The sequence below is a fragment of the Octopus bimaculoides genome, chromosome 3, assembly GCF_046866305.1.
Source record: "Octopus bimaculoides isolate indiv1 chromosome 3, ASM4686630v1, whole genome shotgun sequence".
Lineage (NCBI taxonomy): Eukaryota > Metazoa > Mollusca > Cephalopoda > Octopoda > Octopodidae > Octopus > Octopus bimaculoides.
In genome coordinates this window covers 152,395,794-152,415,128 of record NC_142930.1, presented here as the reverse complement: position 1 = coordinate 152,415,128, position 19,335 = coordinate 152,395,794, and the positions used below count along the sequence as shown (strand labels likewise).

Below are 19,335 nucleotides of genomic sequence, written 5' to 3'. Positions count from 1 at the left end.
TCAGTCTACCAAATCCACTCACTAGGCTTTGGTCAGCCCAAGGTGTCACACACAGGGACTGAACCCAAGACCATATGGTCAGGAAGCTAGCTTCATAACTACACAGTCAAGCTTGCACCTGCCTGTAATTTACTTGTTGGTTAGCTCCAGATAAGTCATAAGAAAGTATTGCTCTCATATCTGGGGTGGCAGATCTGCTGCACACACAATCCCAGACTGCATCCAGAGAAGAACCACTAAACTGATTGGCATAAAGTCACTTACAGATATTCCCCAGTCTACACTCCACAAGTGTGTTGTTTCTTCTCTCTCTGCCTCTTTTACCACTACTATTATGGCTTCTGCTCTTTGGAACTTGCTGGGCTTGTGCTACTTCCACTCAGGCACCCTTGACTCACTTGTCAACCCTTTCATTAGCCTCGTTGTGTCCAATTTCCCAGGCCTAGCCCTAATCATTACACACGGTCATTTTTTCCTAGAATATCAACCTTCTGCAGTTCACTCCCTATTCATGTCTTTCCAACAGGTGTTAACTTTCAAAGTTTGAAGAGGGGAACATTAATCTCATGGGTCTAGGAGGTCCTGTGAAGGCTCTGGCCACCGACCTATCCTCCAGACCCAGCAAGAAAAAAAAAAAAAAAACCCTATGAAGAAAGACATAGCAGTTACAGTATTTGATGGTATGAAAGATACAGGAGGTATATGCGACATGACTCAATTTCAACAATGCATATTCAGAAGAAAAGGTTTTAGTGCATTAAAGCTTGTAATATAGACCAAACTTCACATATAGGACCCAGGGGGTTCTTGAAAAACTTTTTCTTGAGAGAAAAACAAAAAAATGGCTGTGTAATAAGAATCTTCCTTCCCAACCACATGATTCCAGATTCAGTTCCACTGCATGGCATCTTGGGCATCTACTATAGCCTTAGGCTGACCAAAGCTTCTGGACCCAGCAAACCAAGTGAGACCATAATCTGTGGCCTCTGCCAGGGGTGTAGCCAGCCCACTTATTCGTACTTCTCCTTCATTGGACACTAAACTCTGCTTGCAAAGACCTGTTGAGGCAATCGAAATCGAACCAAATTCGATGACTGGCACCCATGACAACCTTCCCTTCATTGGACACTCTGCTTGTGAAGACCTGTTAGGGCAAGTGAAATCAAAATCGAAATTGAACCAAATTCGATGACTGGCACCTGTGCCAGTGGAGCGCTAACAGTACCGTCTGAGCGCGATCATTGCCAGAGCAGCTGTCTGGCTTCTGTGCCGGTGGCACGTAAATAGCACCATTTGAGCGTGATTGTTACCAGTGTTGCCTTACTGGCACTTGTGTCAGTAGCACATGGAAAAAACATTCGAGCAAGGTCATTGCCAGTGCTGCTGGACTGGCTCCTGTGCAGGTGGCACGTAAAAAACACCATTTGAGCATAGCCATTGCCAGTACCACCTGATTGACCCTTGTGCCGGTGGCACGTAAAAGCACCCACTACACTCTCGGAGTGGTTGGCTTTTGGAAGGGCATCCAGCTGTAGAAACTCTACCAGATCAGATTGGAGCCTGGTGCAGCCATCTGGTTCGCCAGTCCTCAGTCAAATCGTCCAACCCATGCTAGCATGGAAAGCGGACGTTAAACGATGATGATGATGATAATATATATATATATATATATAAGAAACAAGTTTAAAATAATGGTCATTACATATAATTCCTTTAGTGGAGCAAATTTAGCTTACAGATGTTTTCAGTAATCATTATAAGTACATTACTGATAGGTTTACTCAATTATTCTATTGAGCCACTTCCAGAAATGGCTCTGATGAAAATATCATTAATTTTTTTAGGTCGTTCAATTTACCTCAATTGATTAATAGACCAATTGAGTAAAACTATCAGTATTGTACCCATGATGACTACTGGAAACAGCTGTAAGCCAAATTTGCTCCAATAAAGGAGTTATATGTAATGGCCATTATTTTTAACTGTTTTCTTATGTATCACTCTGTAAAAACCATCTTATTGGGAGCCCATCCACGGATTTACAATATAGAATTGTGATGAACCATAACTTGGAACCCTACCAAAAGATTACTTGGAGTTCTTCACTAATCTACCTAATTTTGTTAGCCTGGTATGCCATAAGAGAGCTTATGAAGTATTTAGCCCAGATTGATAATCCCTCACTCATCATCACACTGGTAAGCTGGGGAGCTGCACCAGAATAATGATGATGTATGTGTATTTGCATCTGTGTTTGTCTTACCACCACTGCACTTGACAACCGGTGCTGGTGTGTTTATGTCCCCTGTAACTAAATTCTTCAAGGCAGTTCCCCTGCATGGTCGCAGTCTAATGACTGAAACAAGTAAATGAAAAGATAAGATATACCATCAAGTAGGACACATTTTTTCCTTGTGTACAAGGAATCATCCAGGATGACATAATCCAATATCCTTTGTAAGCCGACAGGATGTGATTTGAGGGAGGTTTGGTAGGTATTGCTGGCAGGTCGAACAACCATTGAGAGACTCCTGAGCAGGCTAATGTACTTTCTTATTTTAGTGATAGGTAACTAGTGTTTCTGTATAAAGCACTGAACAGGCAGAAATAAGACCTTGAGGTATTTGTTCTGAGTTTTGTGCCCTGAGTTCAAATCTGACTGAGGTCAATTTTGCCTTTCATCGTTTTGGAGTTGGCAACATATTAATGCATTACTAGGGCTGTTCTTTGTCTCTTTCTGTCTTTCTCCCACTCTTGTGCTGTTTCTGGATGGCATCTTCTATGCACAAACCAGGAAAGGGATGGGTTCGACAAGGTTTAAAATGCCCCCAAAACACTCAATGTCATGACAGCGATTCCAGGACCCCACCAGGAGTTGAGAGTCCAAGGAAGAAAGTGTTTCTGTATGACTTGAATAAGTTTTTCCCATCAGCCATTGTGTTGAAACTTCGTCTTTAAGTTTTTCCGAAGAATTACCATTGATATTGCACAAACATGCTGTATATTTCAAAGGTTCGGGAACAGGGATTGCAAGCGCACCCCCTAAAATTTTTACGGGGCAATGAAAACTCTTTTAACATACTCGTGAAAAACTGAGTTTTCACCCCCTAAGCAAATTTCGTTCCAGCACTTATGGTATATTTATTTTCTAAATTAGAAACTAGTCCAATTTTCTTCAAGATTCGTTTTTGCTTTTTGGATACGACAGACCAATAATACAAAAGAAAGACCATTTGTTCACATAGATGCAAAATCGAATATCTATAGAAGCTGGTTGAGGAATTATTTTCAAAGACATGTCGATGCGTCACGAACAAAATAATTGGTATCTTCGGCCAACATTTACCAGGATATCTTTATGCTTAAATGATAAACAAACCAACGAGAGAATATATACATGGTTGCTCAGATTGTTAGAAATAGTTGCCACATCTTCCTCAAATCACACTTTACTGTGTTAAAAAAATGGAAGGACACATTGGACGAGGCAGTCCTAGACATACGAAAGTCAGGAATTATTTACGGCTAGAATGCTTTTGATCAGCAACAGAATATAATTTTTGCTTCTGGTTGGACTTTTTTTCCTATACAAACACCAATAAATTTCTATCAAAATATCAAGCACTGAGACTATGCATCGAAAACGTATCTAAGCAAATTTCATTTAAAACTTATGCATCATTAAGAAAGTTGGCGAAGAAACAAAGTCAGGGGTGGAGTGGGGTATGAAACTGTAGTTATGTCACTGTATTCATTGCTTTTGATAAGGAAAAAATATTTAAAGTAAGGGAAGAAAAAACGCTTCGTTAATCAAATTTTTATACTTAAAATAAATTTTCGTTCCCAAAGCATTAGTAATGACTTTTTGTCACGCTGAACAAGACATCGAATGCAATTTATATAATTCGCTGACATTCTTTTTAACAAACCATCAATTGTATCGTATTGAGGAAGTCCTCAGACTGTTAAATGTTTCAATGTGGGTAATAAATATCAACAGAAGGAAATGCCGATCTATATTATATGATCACTCGAAGTCTGAAAACACCTACATTTCTTGACACAGTATGTTTTGTTTCATCGTTAATAAATAAACCAGTTTTTCAGCTTTTATTTTCATATACAAGTTTGTTTGTGTGTGCGTGCGCGCGTGACTGTGTGAGAGAAAGTATTGATATAATTTATAAATATTAATGGATAAAAACTAAAGAAAAAATAAACTAACCGTGAAAACTAAAAGCTGTTAGATATTGCCCGAAGTCCTTTTGAGCTTCATCTGTCTTGAGCACACCTTTGATAGTCTTGCCTTCACATGATGAATAATAAAACACATTAAGAATCAAAGATAAAAGTAAATATTCACTGTAAATACTTGACAACTGCAGGCGGCCGGTCATCTCTAAATAAATGTTGTCAAGTTCCGATTGATTTTACGTGGCTTCCATAGATTTGGCAATGACAAAACGACAATGAACTTAAAGAGTTTGAGGCTAAAGAAGTTAAAAAAAACCCACATAGGACGAAAGTAAAAAAAGCCACAGTGAAATAATCGTAGAGGTCCAAAGCGGAATTTCCGTGAAGTTCAAGCCATCTGCCTCAAGTAGCGAGGCTCCACGCGGACACTGCCACAAACCGTCGGCTGCCAAGTCTAGCAACACACGTGACCTGCAACAACTTAGCAGTATTACTACAGCAAACCCTTCAGTTAAACGCACCCCCGATTAAACGGATTTCGGACTCAACAGACCGAAATAATTATAGACTTCTGTATTGCGGAAAAGTTATGTAAAGAAGAACCTTACTGTAACATGGAGTTTCGTTATGCGAGGCGTATTTTTCCCATTGATTTCCTTTGTTCACGACGTAACATTGGTGTCAGGAAAATAGGTTTCGCGTTATGGATCTCCGCGTTACGGCAAGATTCTCAGATGCGCAACGTTTCCATAACTCGGAGAACATCTGTAATGCAATACTGTATTACGATTAAAGTCACTACAAAATGCTATTTTATTACACTACCCACCAGAATAATAGAAGGATTACATTTTTTTAATAATTTAGAAACTCTATATGATGTGAATTGTATCAAAACTTCTTTGATACAACAATCCCTTAGTTACCATCTATGTAACGGACTTTCTTTTATTAATAATAAATACAACATTTATTAACCACATATATGTTTAATGTTAATTAATTAATAGGTTAAGCAAGTAATAACACGAGTAACCGCACAGATGTTTGGTCGTAAGAAGTAAACAATGTGTAGAACTAATTTTTGGCAATAGACGCATGCGTCATGTTCACTTGTCGAGCCAGACTTTCGTCTTGGTATGTAGTCCGAAAGTATTTTCTCTTTTATTTCATAGTTTTCTCACATTTTAATGATTTTGTGAAACTATTCCCATTATAGATCGTGAAAAATTAATCCTACGACCTCTTTGATTAATATATTGTACCATGAAATTCTTGTATGTTTAATTTATCTTTCAACGTGCGAAATGTTATGCACATGTGGCTCTGTTGGAATTGATTTCTTCTACTAGGTATAACCGTAGTTCAGCTTGTTAAATTCATTTGAGGTAAACGAATAAAAATAAGCATTCGAATGGAGTAAAAACATTAGAATTTTTAAGTTGTCGAATATGTACGTAAACAAGCTCCAGTATAAAATCGAACAAACTACACAGAAACAATACTTGATTGTCTACAAAAATTGTAAATGTGCTATAAATTTTAAAATTTATAAGTCAGTTTAAAATTTTAAATCTAACTGCTTTTGTGCCACTGAATTCCTGTGAATGTGTGATTTATCTTTCAACATGTGAAAGATTTTTTTACTCTGCGTAACAATAGTTCAGCTTCTTAAATTCAGTGAGGTAAACGAATAAGAAATTTTTTGAATAATAGATGAAATAAAAATATTCGAATGAGTAAAAATGTTAGAATTTTTAGTAAAGTTGTCGAATATCCTCTTAACCATATCTGGTACAAAATGGAAGGGACCACATAGAAACAACGTGTTGAAATCCATGAATATCTACAGCAATTCTAAAGTATGGCGTTTAATTGTTTATAAAATGTACTATAAAATCAGTTTACCTGTGTGGCATCACTGAATATCTACAAAACGTCTATGGTGTGCTGTTTCATGTCTATAAAACAGACCATAAAACATGAATGAACTGGGTTTAATTACATGTGTAAAACGATTTGTAATTTGGGCGAATGAAGCATGTTTTTGCGTGACCCCTTCCATTTTGTACTGTGAGTCATTCAACGAACTTGCTAAGCACCGCCAGAATCGAAATATTTGTTGTACGGAATACAGAAACACTAACAATGGAAAAGATTACTATTTTCCCCCCGTTCCCATGAGGTATGAGGCTCTTTATCGAAAAGACTTCGCCAAAAGGAAATAAGATGAGATGGTCATAGCTGGAACCTCTTTGGTTATAGGTCTACTTGATCAGAGCTGATCAAAAGCTAAATACCAACCACAGTAGCTCTTAACACGATAGACATAATTCTTCAGTCAAATGACTGAAACAAATAAAAGAATATTCTAAAACCACAGACGTTAAATATTGATGATGGTGATGATGATAATTTGTATGGATGCTTATCAGAAGAACCTTTTCTGTTCTAGGAATCTAGACTTAATCCATCATTCGGTTTAATGCTATGGACTAGTCCTTGCGTGCCTTAAGTGGAATCCGCATTCTTACCTGCATTCAGGCCAGTCTCCAGACTGAGCATAACTTTATCTTACCAGTTTTGTTAGCCATGGTTGTTGTTCTTCTTTTTCTGACTAAATAATTGTTTAAAAAGAAAATATAAAAGGACACAAAGATATTACTTATGCTGACATCTTAACATAGATTTTGAAAAATGTTAAAGTGTAATGTAGATTTGGAATGAAAGTATTTTTTTTTATGCATGTAAAATTCAGCAGAAAAACAAAAACTGAAAAATCTCTCAATAAATTTATGTATTAGCAGTTTTTATTATGCATGCCTGTATGGATTGCCTTGTCTTACCTCAGGTCTTCAACAACTCATAGAGTTGTTGAAGCACTGTCATTATATACAGTGTGTTTTGGGTACTTTTTAGTCCTGGTGAAGCCCAAGGAACAGACAGACTGACTGAAAGCAAGATAGGGTGAGAAGACTTGGCCTTTATTGATCCCAAAAGGATGAAACACAAAGTTGATACATCAGTATTTGAACTCAGAGTATAGAGAGCCTGAAAAATTCTTGCAAAGGAAGCTATCTGATGTTATAATGAATCTCTTAAGTCACCACCTTACATCTATAGGTCAAAATAATTTAACCCTTTAGCATTCAGATTACTGTAATTCTCATTCATATTGTTTTAAATGAATCATGCATTATCTTCTAACTTTGAGATTTTGATGATGTGGCTGTTTATTTTTTTTAGAATGACATTGTTGGGTAGATGTGAAAGGCTAGATCTGGCTGGTTTGGACACAAAATATTTGGGCTGGATATGGCCAGTTGAAATACTAAAAGATTAAATATTTAGATACAGAATTCTCTGGGTAAAGCTGTACATTTCTGATGAGAGATAAATATCTTGAAACATGTAAATAGATGCCCAACTATTTTTCTGTATATTTTAGTCAACAATAGGATATTTTCACATCATCTCAATTTTCAAAGAATTATTTACATTGCACATGTTTCAGATGTTTTGAATGACACTGTGTTCTATATAAAGATATATTATTCAAATATTGGGTATTTTTGTTTTAGGTTTTAAAGTGAAAAGCCATCATGGAATTGGATGAGGTGAAGAAGAAGCACCACAAGCGGCAAAGTGGGCTGAAAGCTGAAAAAAAGAAGGCAAAATTTAAGCTAGAAGATAATCGAACTGCACAACAAAAAAACCCAAAAGCTTTTATTGTACAGTCAGCAAGGAAAGCTCACAAGGCAGTCCAAAGGTATTGTTTAATATTTAACCTGATTTGGTTTTGAATATGTCATTGCTTAACTGGCTTTAATGAAACGTGTGCTGTGTATTTCATCATCATCATTTAATGTCCGTTGTCCATGCTCGCATGGGTTGGACAATATGACCAGAGCTGGGGAGCTGCATCAGACTCCAGTTTGATTTGACATGGTTTCTATGGCTGGATGCCCTTCCTAACACTTTACAGAGTGTGCTGGGGGCTTTTACCTGGCACCACACGAGCACTTTTACGTGACGCTGCACAGGTGCTTTTATGTGGCACCACCATGAGTGCTTTATACCACTAGAAGGATCAGCCTTAATGCTTCTGCAGAGTATGGGTCATCTTGGAGTACAACCAGGTGCCAGGTATATGTATTTACATATATATATATATTGCAAACCTTTATAAAGAATATAGAGACAGGTACATCAAAGACAGGTGTATATATATATATATATATATGTTAATTCTCTAAATGAAGTATTAACAGTAACTGCACGATAAAGTGAAGTGTATTGCCACTTAAGTGTGGCTGACCCCTAGGGGTGGATGTTACTGTTGCTTTAGCCCCAGGAGGACATCTCCTCCAGCTGGCTTGTCGATAAGCCAGCTGGAGGAGATGTCCTCCTGGGGCTAAAGCAACAGTAACATCCACCCCTAGGGGTCAGCCACACTTAAGTGGCAATACACTTCACTTTATATATATATAGGCAGAAGTGTGACAGCTGTTAGATGGGATGCTGTCTATTTGCATTGAATTAATAAATAATAATTGATGTAAGTCAATTGTTGTTAATCAGTACTTCTCCATTTTCTGTTTTCTTTATATATATATATATATATCTATGTTTGTGTCTTTGATTTGTATTTGTTCCCCACCACTGCTTGACATCCAGTGTTGGTTTGTTTGTGTCCCCGTAACTTAGTGGTTTGGCAAAAAGAGTCTGATACAATAAATATCAGGCTTAAATAAGTACCAGGTCCGTTTGTTCAACTTAACCCTTCAAGGCAGTGTTGTAGCATGGCCACAGTCTAATGACTGAAATAAGTAGAAGATAAAAGAAATCATTAAATTCAATATCTTTGATTCTTTATGATTTTTTTTTCCTCCCATTTTCAGAGCCGAAGATATCAAAGCCAAAAGACACCACATTCCCATTGTTGACAGAACTCCAATTGATGCTCCACCAATTATTGTAGCCATTGTTGGTCCACCAAAAGTGGGTAAAACAACATTACTTAAATGTATTGCAAAGAAGTATTGCCATCAAAAATTAAGTACAATTCATGGACCAATTACTGTCTTGGCAGGTAGGTGGGCAACTTTGTCACCACTCTTGTTTTCGTTTTTGATTCATCTGTGAGGTCATCTCACAGAAGAGATGACCTCACAGAGGAGATGACAAGGGACTGAGACTTCTGGTGGTTTGCTGTGCTTGAGAAGATTCATCAAGCGAAGTAAAATCATGGCCATCCATACATACAGGCAGGTCCTTATGGCCATACACCCTCTTCCTCTCTCAACCAAAAGGTCCTTGTCTTGTGGGTGCTGGTGCCACATAAAACCACCTGTGCAAGTGTTATGTAAAAGCACCCAGTACACTCTTTAAAATGGTTGGCATTAGAAAGGGCATCCAGCCATAGAAACTATGCCAAAACAAACTTTCAGAGCCTGGACAGCTCTCTTGCTTACCAGCTCTGGTTAAACCATCCAACCCATGCCAGCATGGAAAACGGATGTTAAAGGATGATGATATGTGTGTGTATCCATCTACCTATGCTTTGACATTATGTGATGATTGTAAATGAGAATCCCTGTCATGTAAGTGATGCTGTTCCTTTCCAGCCTTTCACGAAGAAAACGTCTGGTTATGAAGAAGTATTACTTTGCTTGGTGAGGATTGGTGACAGGAAGGGCATCCAGCTGTGGAAACTTCGCCTGAACAAATTCCATCTGACCAATGCAAGCATGAAATAAGTAAACGATAAATGATAATGATGGTGGTGAGAAACATTATCTGCATAAAATTAATCCCTTTAACATTCAACCTTCTTTGTGACAGTTTCAGAGACTGAACTGTGTTGGCAGATAATAATTTAAGTCATAATTTTCTTACTAAGCAAATTTTTGATCCTGACTCTACTTCTGTCATCCATCATCCTCAAGTGTGATGCATTCAATCATCATCATCACCAGGCTCCAATCTGATTTGGCAGAGTTTCTACAGCTGGATGCCCTTCCTAATGCCAACCACTCTGAGAGTGTAGTAGGTGCTTTTACATTCCACTGGCACGAAGGCCAGTCAGGCGGTACTAGCAACGGCCATGCTCAAAATGGTGTATTTTATGTGCCACCTGCACAAGAGCCAGTCCAGGGGCACTGGCCACGATCTTTCTCGAAAGTCCTTACACATGCCACGGGCACAAGTGCCAGAAAGGTGACGCTGGGCACAGGTGCCATCACGATTTTGCTTTCGCTTGCCCCAATAGGTCTTTGCAAGCTGAGTTTCGTGTCCAATGAAGGAGACGACGTTAGCATGGGTGCCAGTCGTCGAATTTAGTTTGGTTTCGATTCGATTTCACTTGCCTCATGTCACAATACTTACTGAATTACAGATCTCTATCAGAGACCTTTACCAGCTTAATTTTGTTTGGCCTCAATTGTTTTTTTTTATTTCTTATTCAGTTGACTAACCTGTAATTGTTTATAGTTCCCTGTTATGGAAGCAACTCATATGTAACTATATTTAGGACTGTTTTAGTTACCATTTACTGAGGAATTTTTTTACAACCATTGCTTTTGTTAATCTCACTTTGTTTTGATCTTTCATATTTGACATAAAGCTATTCTTAGAAATCCTATGATAACTGTATCAAGAGGCTCCGTCTATGTCTAAACAATTATTCCCAACTTGAGTAATATAGTTTACAATAGCTACACACGCTAATCTTTCAGTTATGTATTATTTCAGATAACCTTTCTCATTTAGAATTTCCGTGTAATATTTATTCATTTTCGTATTTTAACTTGTTAAGACTTGAACCCTGTTTTACATTATTTACCAGGTAAACAACGTAGATTAACACTGATAGAGTGTAACAGTGATATCAACTGTATGATAGATATTGCAAAAGTTGCAGATTTGGTACGTACATTTTTATCATTTTCTCTCAATTGTAACAATATAACCTAACACAGTGTTTCCTAACCAGGGTTCCCCGAGAGGTTACTAGGTGTTCCAAGAAAAAGTCCAAAAGACTATTTATATGCAAATGCATTTTTTAGTCAAATTTTATATTTGTAATTTTATTATACATACACAGCTGGCAAAACTTGTTAGCACACTGGACAAAACGTTTTGTGCATTTTTTTCAGACTTTACATTCTGAGTCAAATGCTAAAGTTAACTTTATCTTTTATCCTTTCAGGGTTGATAAAATGAGTATCAGTTGAGCACTAGGGTCAGTGTAATTGACTGGTACTTTTCCCCCCTGAAATTTTTAATCTTGTACCTACAGTAGAAAGAATTATACACACACAGCATAATTTACTACGTAGCCTCTCTGGATTGTAAAGTGACCCAACTGGAAAAATGATAGCTGAATATGAAATTGGAGGAGAATTTAGTCTAAACAAGGTGTTGGTTAAGACAAAATTTCTCAACACTTCTGTTACCATATTTCTATTCAAAATACACAACCGTTGTTTCAGTTAATTTTGAAAATGAAGAATTTACTAAAATAACTTTTTAATTATTAAGCTACTGTTTTGAGCATAAATTAACTTGGAATTTTGATGGAAGATTTTGATTTAGAACACTTTAAAAATGCGAGTTTGTGTCATTAGAACCAAGGCTGGTCTCAGGTGGGTTGGTATCAACCTTCTTTCTGGCATCTGATTTAGCTCAGTTTTACCTAGTAGTTCTCAACTGTTTTTTGCCTATGGACCCCTTTGATTTCTATTTTATTCTACTGGATCCCCGTGTTAAAAAGAATCCTATTATATTTTTATAATTAAATATTTGGAATTGTATGAAATATTATTCTTTTACTCTTTTCAGTCATTTGACTGTGGTCATGCTGGGGCACCGCCTTTAGTCGAGCAAATCAACCCCAAGACTTATTCTTTGTAAGCCTAGTACTTATTCTGTCGGTCTCTTTTGCCGAACTGCTAAGTTATGGGGACGTAAACACACAAGCATCGGTTGTCAAGCAATGTTAGGGGGGACAAACACAGACACACAAACATACACACACACACACACACACACATATATATATACATAGATATGACAGGCTTCTTTCAGTTTCCGTCTACCAAATCCACTCACAAGGCTTTGGTCAGCCCAAGGCTTTAGTGGAAGACACTTGTCCAAAGTGCCACGCAGTAGGACTGAACCTGGAACCATGTGGTTGGTAAGCAAGCTACTTACCACACAGCCACTCCTATGCCTGTGTTAAAATATTTTGTGTATTGTAGAAGTGTAGACAATATAAACTTTAACAACAAAATCTTATATAGACCTCCTAGGATTATATGGACCCTAGTTGAAAATGACTGGTCTAACCCATGTCACCATGGAACATGGATATTAGATGATGATAAAACCTTTATAAGACAGTTTTATAGTTTGTTTAATCTCTTATGCATTTCAACCTAATGAAAGAGAAATAAAAAGATTACTCTAGATCAGGGGTTTTCAACCAGGGTCCACATGGACTCTGGGGGTCCATATAAGATTTTGGAGATCCACGGATGCAGTATAATAAATTAGGGTTCACAATAATTTTTCAGGGACCATGAAAAAATTGTGCTTCAGACCAGTAATGTTTATGTGTAATAAATTGGTTATATGTCCACAATATGCAAAATATTTTAACAATTACTTATATACAATTCCTAATAATATTTAATTATAAAAACATAATAGGATTTTTTAAACATCAAATGGCTCTGGGGGTCCACTCAATGAAAATAAGAATCAAAGGTTCCATGGGCAAACCATGGTTGAGAACTCCTGGTCTAGATTTATAATAATATTTATGTAGAGGTTCCTTGAGATCTGGCATGTATTTCAAATGTTCCTTCAAACATAAAAAGCTTGGGAAATACTGGTCTATCCTCACATGAGATTGTTTATTACATGAAGTTCTTTTTGATTTTCTTCAGGTTTTGCTTTTGGTTGATGCCAGTTTTGGGTTTGAGATGGAAATATTCGAATTCCTTAACATATGTCAAGTACATGGATTTCCACGTGTGATGGGAGTTCTTACTCATTTGGATACGTTCCGTGATGGGAAACAAATGAAAAAAATTAAAAAGCGACTAAAAACTAGGTTTTGGACAGAAATTTATCAGGTAAATTCTACTATGGCAGTGTGGTTAAGAATCTCACTTTGTGATCATGTGATTTCAGGTTCAGTCTCACTGCATGGCACCTTGGGCAAGTGCAAGTGCTTCTTCTATAAACCTAGACTGACCAATGCCTTTTGAGTGAATTTGGTATATGGAAACTGTGTGGAAGTCTGTTATATATATATATCATCATCATCATCATCATCATCACCATTGTTTAATGTCCGCCTTCCATGCTAGCATGGGTTGGACGATTTGACTGAGGACTGGTGAACCAGATGGCTGCACCAGGCTCCAATCTGATCTGGCAGAGTTTCTACAGCTGGATGCCCTTCCTAACACCAACCACTCTGAGAGTGTAGTGGGTGCTTTTATGTGTTACCGGCACGAGGGCCAGTCAGGCGGTACTGGCAACGGCCATGCTCAAATGATGTTTTTTACGTGCCATCTGCACAGGAGCCGGTCCAGCGACACTAGCAACGACCTCGCTCGAATGTTTTTTCACCTGCCACCAGCACAAGTGCCAGTAAGACAACACTGGTAACGATCACGTTCAAATGGTGCTTTTTACGTGCCACTGGCACGGAAGCCAGACAGCCGCTCTGGCAATGATCACGCTCAGATGGTGCTGTTAGTGCTCCACTGGCACGGGTGCCAGTCATCGAATTTGGTTCGATTTTGATTTATATATTAATATATATGTGTGTGTTTGTTCCACTACTTGGCAACTGGTCTTGGTTTGTTTACTTGCTTCTAACTTTGTGGTTCAGTAAAAAAGACCAATAGATTAAGTATCAAGCTTGAAAATAAATACTGGGGTTCATTTCTTCAACTGTATCTTTGAAGTGGTGCTCAAGCCTTGCTGCATTCCCTTGAGTCACTCTGTATCTCCTGCAGAACCATTAGTACAATGGGCTTATCAAACAGTGTTTATTGTCTGAATAATGTATTAGAGTATTTTATGTGTAAATATTTTAATCCTGGCACTGATTGCAGACCATCTTGTTCTGCTCTTCATACATGGAATTATTGCATCCACTGCAGATGAACCTGGTTTTCTTGTCTTTTGATCTTGGGCAATTGAAACATCTCTTGCATTGTGATGAATGATTCTGGGTGGTGTTGCTTCTGGTAAAATTCCACAGCTGCAAATGATCTGTTTCACATCTTGAGGTGTTTGAAGTGACTCCAATCTGTGCTGTGCATGCAGAGCGATCAGTGAAATCGACAACCAAAAAAAGTAAACATCATAATAATAATAATAATAATAATAATAATAGCAGTACCAGGCAGTGGCTCTCATGGCTTCTGATCTAAACTGATTGGAAGTGTTATCATGTACATTGTTTTGTCTTGGTATAAAAAGATGGGCTACAGCAAATATTCTACTTGATATCACAGATTTGCTTGTCAGTTGTTTGACCGTAACCAGTTGAGCATGTCCCTTAGAGGCTGACGATATGTGCATCTCTGATCATGAGCAGAAGTAGTGGGGGAGCATCATAGCCATGTGTTGAGAGGAATTCTTTGGGGTTTGAATAATTCACCTTTGGAAACACGGGTGTTTTGCTCAACATCCTTAAACAAACCTTATTTAGGGACCTTTTGAGCGGGATGGGCTACTCGACCTGAAGAAAATTCTAACTTGACCCCACCTGTGAGGTCATGCGCTGTTTATCTTGATATGAGATCACCATGTCGTGCACATATGGTTGTGATGCATGTGCCTAGTGTACCCTTATCAGATGGGTAGTCATGTTGGGTATATTGAGCTTCGTATATTTTACCCCAGTGTCACTTTGATGGCATGCGCTGCTCTCTCACTCATAATAATAATAATGGAGACAAAATTGCAAGAGTGTAAACGAGTAATAAGAACTTGAAAAAAAATTGGGTGGAATATTTAATCATAAAATCTGACAGTTTGGATTATCTAGAGTTTTAAATAAGGCTGGGGTCATATTGACCCCATGGTACCAGTTAAGGGTTAAATGAGGATGATGATGATGGTGTTTGTGAGTCATGAGAATTGATTGAGCAAGAGAAATGGCAAAAAGATCAAGGAGGATGTACATAATCTTAAATTTTATTTCAGTGTTTGAAATTTTGCCTTTCTCTTTTCATACATAAAATTAATAAACTGGCCCCAAATTCAGACTAAAACAATGCTAAATTTCAATGTATATTTTTGTTTTTTAGGGTGCTAAATTATTCTATTTATCTGGAGTAGTGAATGAAGAATATCAAAGTCAGGAAGTTCATAATCTTTGCAGATTTATTTCCATTATGAAATTCCGTCCTCTGCAGTGGAAAATTAGTCATCCATATTTGCTTGTTGACAGGTCAGTTTGATATTTCTTAAGTAATTACCAAACTATATTGAAATGAAGATGCTTAAAATCCTAATTGGGCATTGGTTTGGATTTGTTGAGATCTTTGGGATATAACTACCCCAGGCCACACATGCAACACACAGATACAAACGTTCATAGACAGATAGATTGATACACACACACACACACACACCATCCATCCCTCCCTCCTTCCTTCCCTTCCTCCTCCTGAAAAGTTGTAATTCTTCTTAACTCTTTAGCATTTAAACCAGCCGTATCAGGAGATAGATAAATAAAGAGAGAGTGAGACATAAAAAATAATATAATAAACTTATTGTATATAGTTCTCAGGTGCACTACAATTCATTGGGAAGGTTAAAAGAAGAGACAGAAAGTAGACATAACCTTAACATGTGATAGCTAGTTGTACATTCACAGTACATGGAATAAAACAAAAAGACTAAGTATACATTAAAAGAGTATAACGAGGAATGGTGCATAAACACGTTAGGAGTAGTGTTGACAAATTTTGGGAAGCATGAAATTTTTTAACGATGCAGTGTCTTGACAGCTAACCACTGACTCAGCAATCTGAGCATGAAAATATGAGTGTGTGCTGTTTTTTGAGTTTTATAAGCATATCCATAAGTGGTAGAAATATTGAATTCAAAAAGTGGTCAAAATTGTTGTTGGAAAGATTGGACATAATCTTGTGGGCTTCTACCAAGTCAACTGCTAATTATCATAAATTTAGTTGTCTTGATGCCTAGAGAAGCAAAACTTTCAAGATATAGTAAGTGACTGACAGGGTATTTGTCTGGTTACACATCTCTGAACAGCTTCCAGCATAGGAATGTTTTGGATAAGATGGAATTCCAGATAGGAGATACAAACTATAAATGTGGATGTAACATAGCCATATAAAGCTTTAAATAGGGAGCTGGTGAGTGACTGACAAACGTCTTGCTGAGAGATGTTAAAACACTTTTGATCTTTTTGACAATTTTAGAAATCTGATTCATCCAATGCAGATCATTGTTAACAGGGAATTCACAGTAAATTGGTGTTTGTAGATAAATTTTATTTTAATTTTGTTTTTATTTTACTTTGTTCCCTTTCCCTTCCTATTATAGATAGGGTTATTTTCCTCATCTATTCAACTATGAAGTAGTTGAGAAGCTTCTTTTCCAGTCATGCAAACGAAAACGAGCAGGATTATGTCCCTTGCTCAATTGCATTGTAGTAATAAAAAGTTTCAACATAATCTCTCTTTTTCTCTCTCTCTCTGTCTCTCAAGTTGAATAAAATTCATGGCTGTGAGGTTAGTAGTTTTAGTTTCATAACTTTATAGGAACGGTCTATTTTGTGTCACTTTTAACAACATATATTTGGTAATGTTTTATTTGATAATTTAGACATGCTTATGTTTTACTATTCACAGATTAGAAGATATTACAAACAGAGAATCTTTGAGAGTTAACCCTAAATGTGATAGAAACGTTTCTTTGTATGGATATTTACGTGGAACTCCCATGAAAAACACAACAAAAGTTCATATCCCAGGTATACTGTCTATTAATATATACACACACACACACACATATATTAATATACTGTCTATTAATATATATACACACACACATATTAATATACTGTCTATTAATATATATACACACACACATATATTAATATACTGTCTATTAATATATACACACACACACACATATTAATATACTGTCTATTAATATATACACAGACAATGATTGGTTTCTTTCATATTATCTACAACATCTGCTCACAAGGCTTTGGTCAGCTTGGGGCAATGCTATAAGACATGTGATTGGGAAACAAACTTCTTAACCATACAACCTCTCTCTATCTATCTATCTAGTCCATGTGTTTGTATGTAAATGTCAACAGTTTATGGCTTTGCTTGTTCCGAGCTGAGCAAAATGTTCTTTTAATGTTTATATTCTGCATTGATGTTACAACTGATTGCTCTGTGCTTTCAAAATTCGGTGGAATTTACAAAAGAAAAATCCCTTAAGATACTAGTTAAGGTTGATGACAGGAAGGTCATCCAGCTGTAAAATGAAGCATCAGATAAGTCTTTGTCCACCCTATGCTAACATGGAAAAACAACTGTTAGAATGAACAAATGAACAAAGTAGTTATCCTGTTCCTTTCAATTTGTTTTTTTGTTTTTGTATTTACAGGCTGTGGTGATTACCCTGTTGACGATGTACAATTCTTGCCTGATCCCTGCCCAACTCCTGACATCTCGAAAAAGAGAACATTAAATGTTAAAGAAAGACCAATTTATGCTCCAATGTCAGGTGTCGGAGGAATCATATACGACAAAGATGCTGTGTACATTGATATGGATCAAAAAGATGACGCTCATAAAACTGATGAGGGAGATAAGCAGGTAATTAACAAGTTTACTCTGCATTGATATTGTTCGTTTGTATGTTATTGATGGTAAATGAGACATGTTTTTTTTTCCAAAAAGGATGTCTCCAAAAATCACCCTGAGTCTTATATGTGAAGTTGGGTTTCCCTTAAGCTTGAATGTGCTAAAATTTTTTTCCTGAATAAGTGCTACTGAAATTGAGTTCTATCTTTTATGCCATCAAATACAGTATATATGTGTGTGTGCATATATATATGTGGTAAGTAGCTTGCTTACCAACCACATGGTTCTGGGTTCAGTCCCACTGCGTGGCACCTTGGGCAAGTGTCTTCTACTATAGCCTTGGGCCGACCAAAGCCTTGTGAGTGGATTTGGTAGATGGAAACTGAAAGAAGCCCGTCGTATATATGTATATGTATATACGTATATGTATATATATATGTGTGTGTTTGTGTGTCTGTGTTTGTCCCCCCAACATCACCTGACAACCGATGCTGTTGTGTTTACGTCCCCGTAACTTAGCGGTTCGGCAAAAGAGACCGATAGAATAAGTACTAGGCTTACAAAGAATAAGTCCTGGGGTCAATTTGCTTGACTAAAGGCGGTGCTCCAACATGGCCATAGTCAAATGACTGAAACAAGTAAAAGAGTTAAAGAGTTATATATATATATATATATATATATATACGGCAAGAAGTTAATGGAGGGGATCCAGAGGTAGTATGCATCAACTGTTAGACATTATATTATGTGTATTTATTTATTTTAAACAATTCTGGAGTAGGTAGTAACTCTATAAGATGTACCTGGTGCAAGCTATGAACACATAAGCGGTGCAGCAACATCAAAGGCAGGTTAACTAGCAAGTTAGTTTTTGTTTGTGGCAGATGTTCAGGTGCAATAAAGACTGCAAACAAACAGGAAACAACTTCTATCTCATTCCAGGGTGAAAAACTAGAGGTAGTCGATAGCTTCCGCTATCTGGGCGACCAAGTTAGTAGTGGGGGTGGGTGCGCTGAAAGTGTAGCTGCTAGAATAAGAATAGCCTGGGCAAAGTTTAGAGAGCTCTTACCCCTGCTGGCGACAAAGGGACTCTCACATAGAGTAAAAGGCAGACTGTATGACGCATGCGTACGAACAACCATGCTACATGGCAGTGAAACATGGGCTGTAACTGCTGAGGACATACGTAAGCTCGCAAGGAATGAAGCCAGTATGCTCCGTTGGATGTGTAATGTCAATGTGAATACCCGTCAGA

At 37.3% G+C, this 19,335-nt stretch overlaps 2 protein-coding genes across 2 annotated transcripts in view; one reads left to right on the top strand and one right to left on the bottom strand.

Annotated features, from left to right (window-relative positions):
• The window catches only part of LOC106873509 (integral membrane protein GPR180), a 25,545-nt gene extending 20,918 nt beyond the window's left edge, over positions 1-4,627 (bottom strand). The window contains exon 1 of the mRNA XM_014920895.3: positions 4,226-4,627. Within this exon, the coding sequence (XP_014776381.1) occupies positions 4,226-4,397 (172 nt within the window). The 5' untranslated portion in view covers positions 4,398-4,627. The remainder of the gene's footprint in view (positions 1-4,225) is intronic.
• Positions 4,628-5,223: 596 nt separating this feature from the next.
• Positions 5,224-19,335, top strand: part of LOC106873506 (ribosome biogenesis protein BMS1 homolog) — a 47,343-nt gene continuing 33,231 nt past the window's right edge. Inside the window, exons 1-8 of the mRNA XM_089349799.1 lie at positions 5,224-5,331; positions 7,776-7,963; positions 9,096-9,286; positions 11,042-11,121; positions 13,146-13,334; positions 15,531-15,673; positions 17,106-17,227; positions 17,881-18,092. Coding sequence (XP_089205925.1) covers positions 7,797-7,963; positions 9,096-9,286; positions 11,042-11,121; positions 13,146-13,334; positions 15,531-15,673; positions 17,106-17,227; positions 17,881-18,092 — 1,104 coding nt within the window. The 5' untranslated portion in view covers positions 5,224-5,331; positions 7,776-7,796. The remainder of the gene's footprint in view (positions 5,332-7,775; positions 7,964-9,095; positions 9,287-11,041; positions 11,122-13,145; positions 13,335-15,530; positions 15,674-17,105; positions 17,228-17,880; positions 18,093-19,335) is intronic.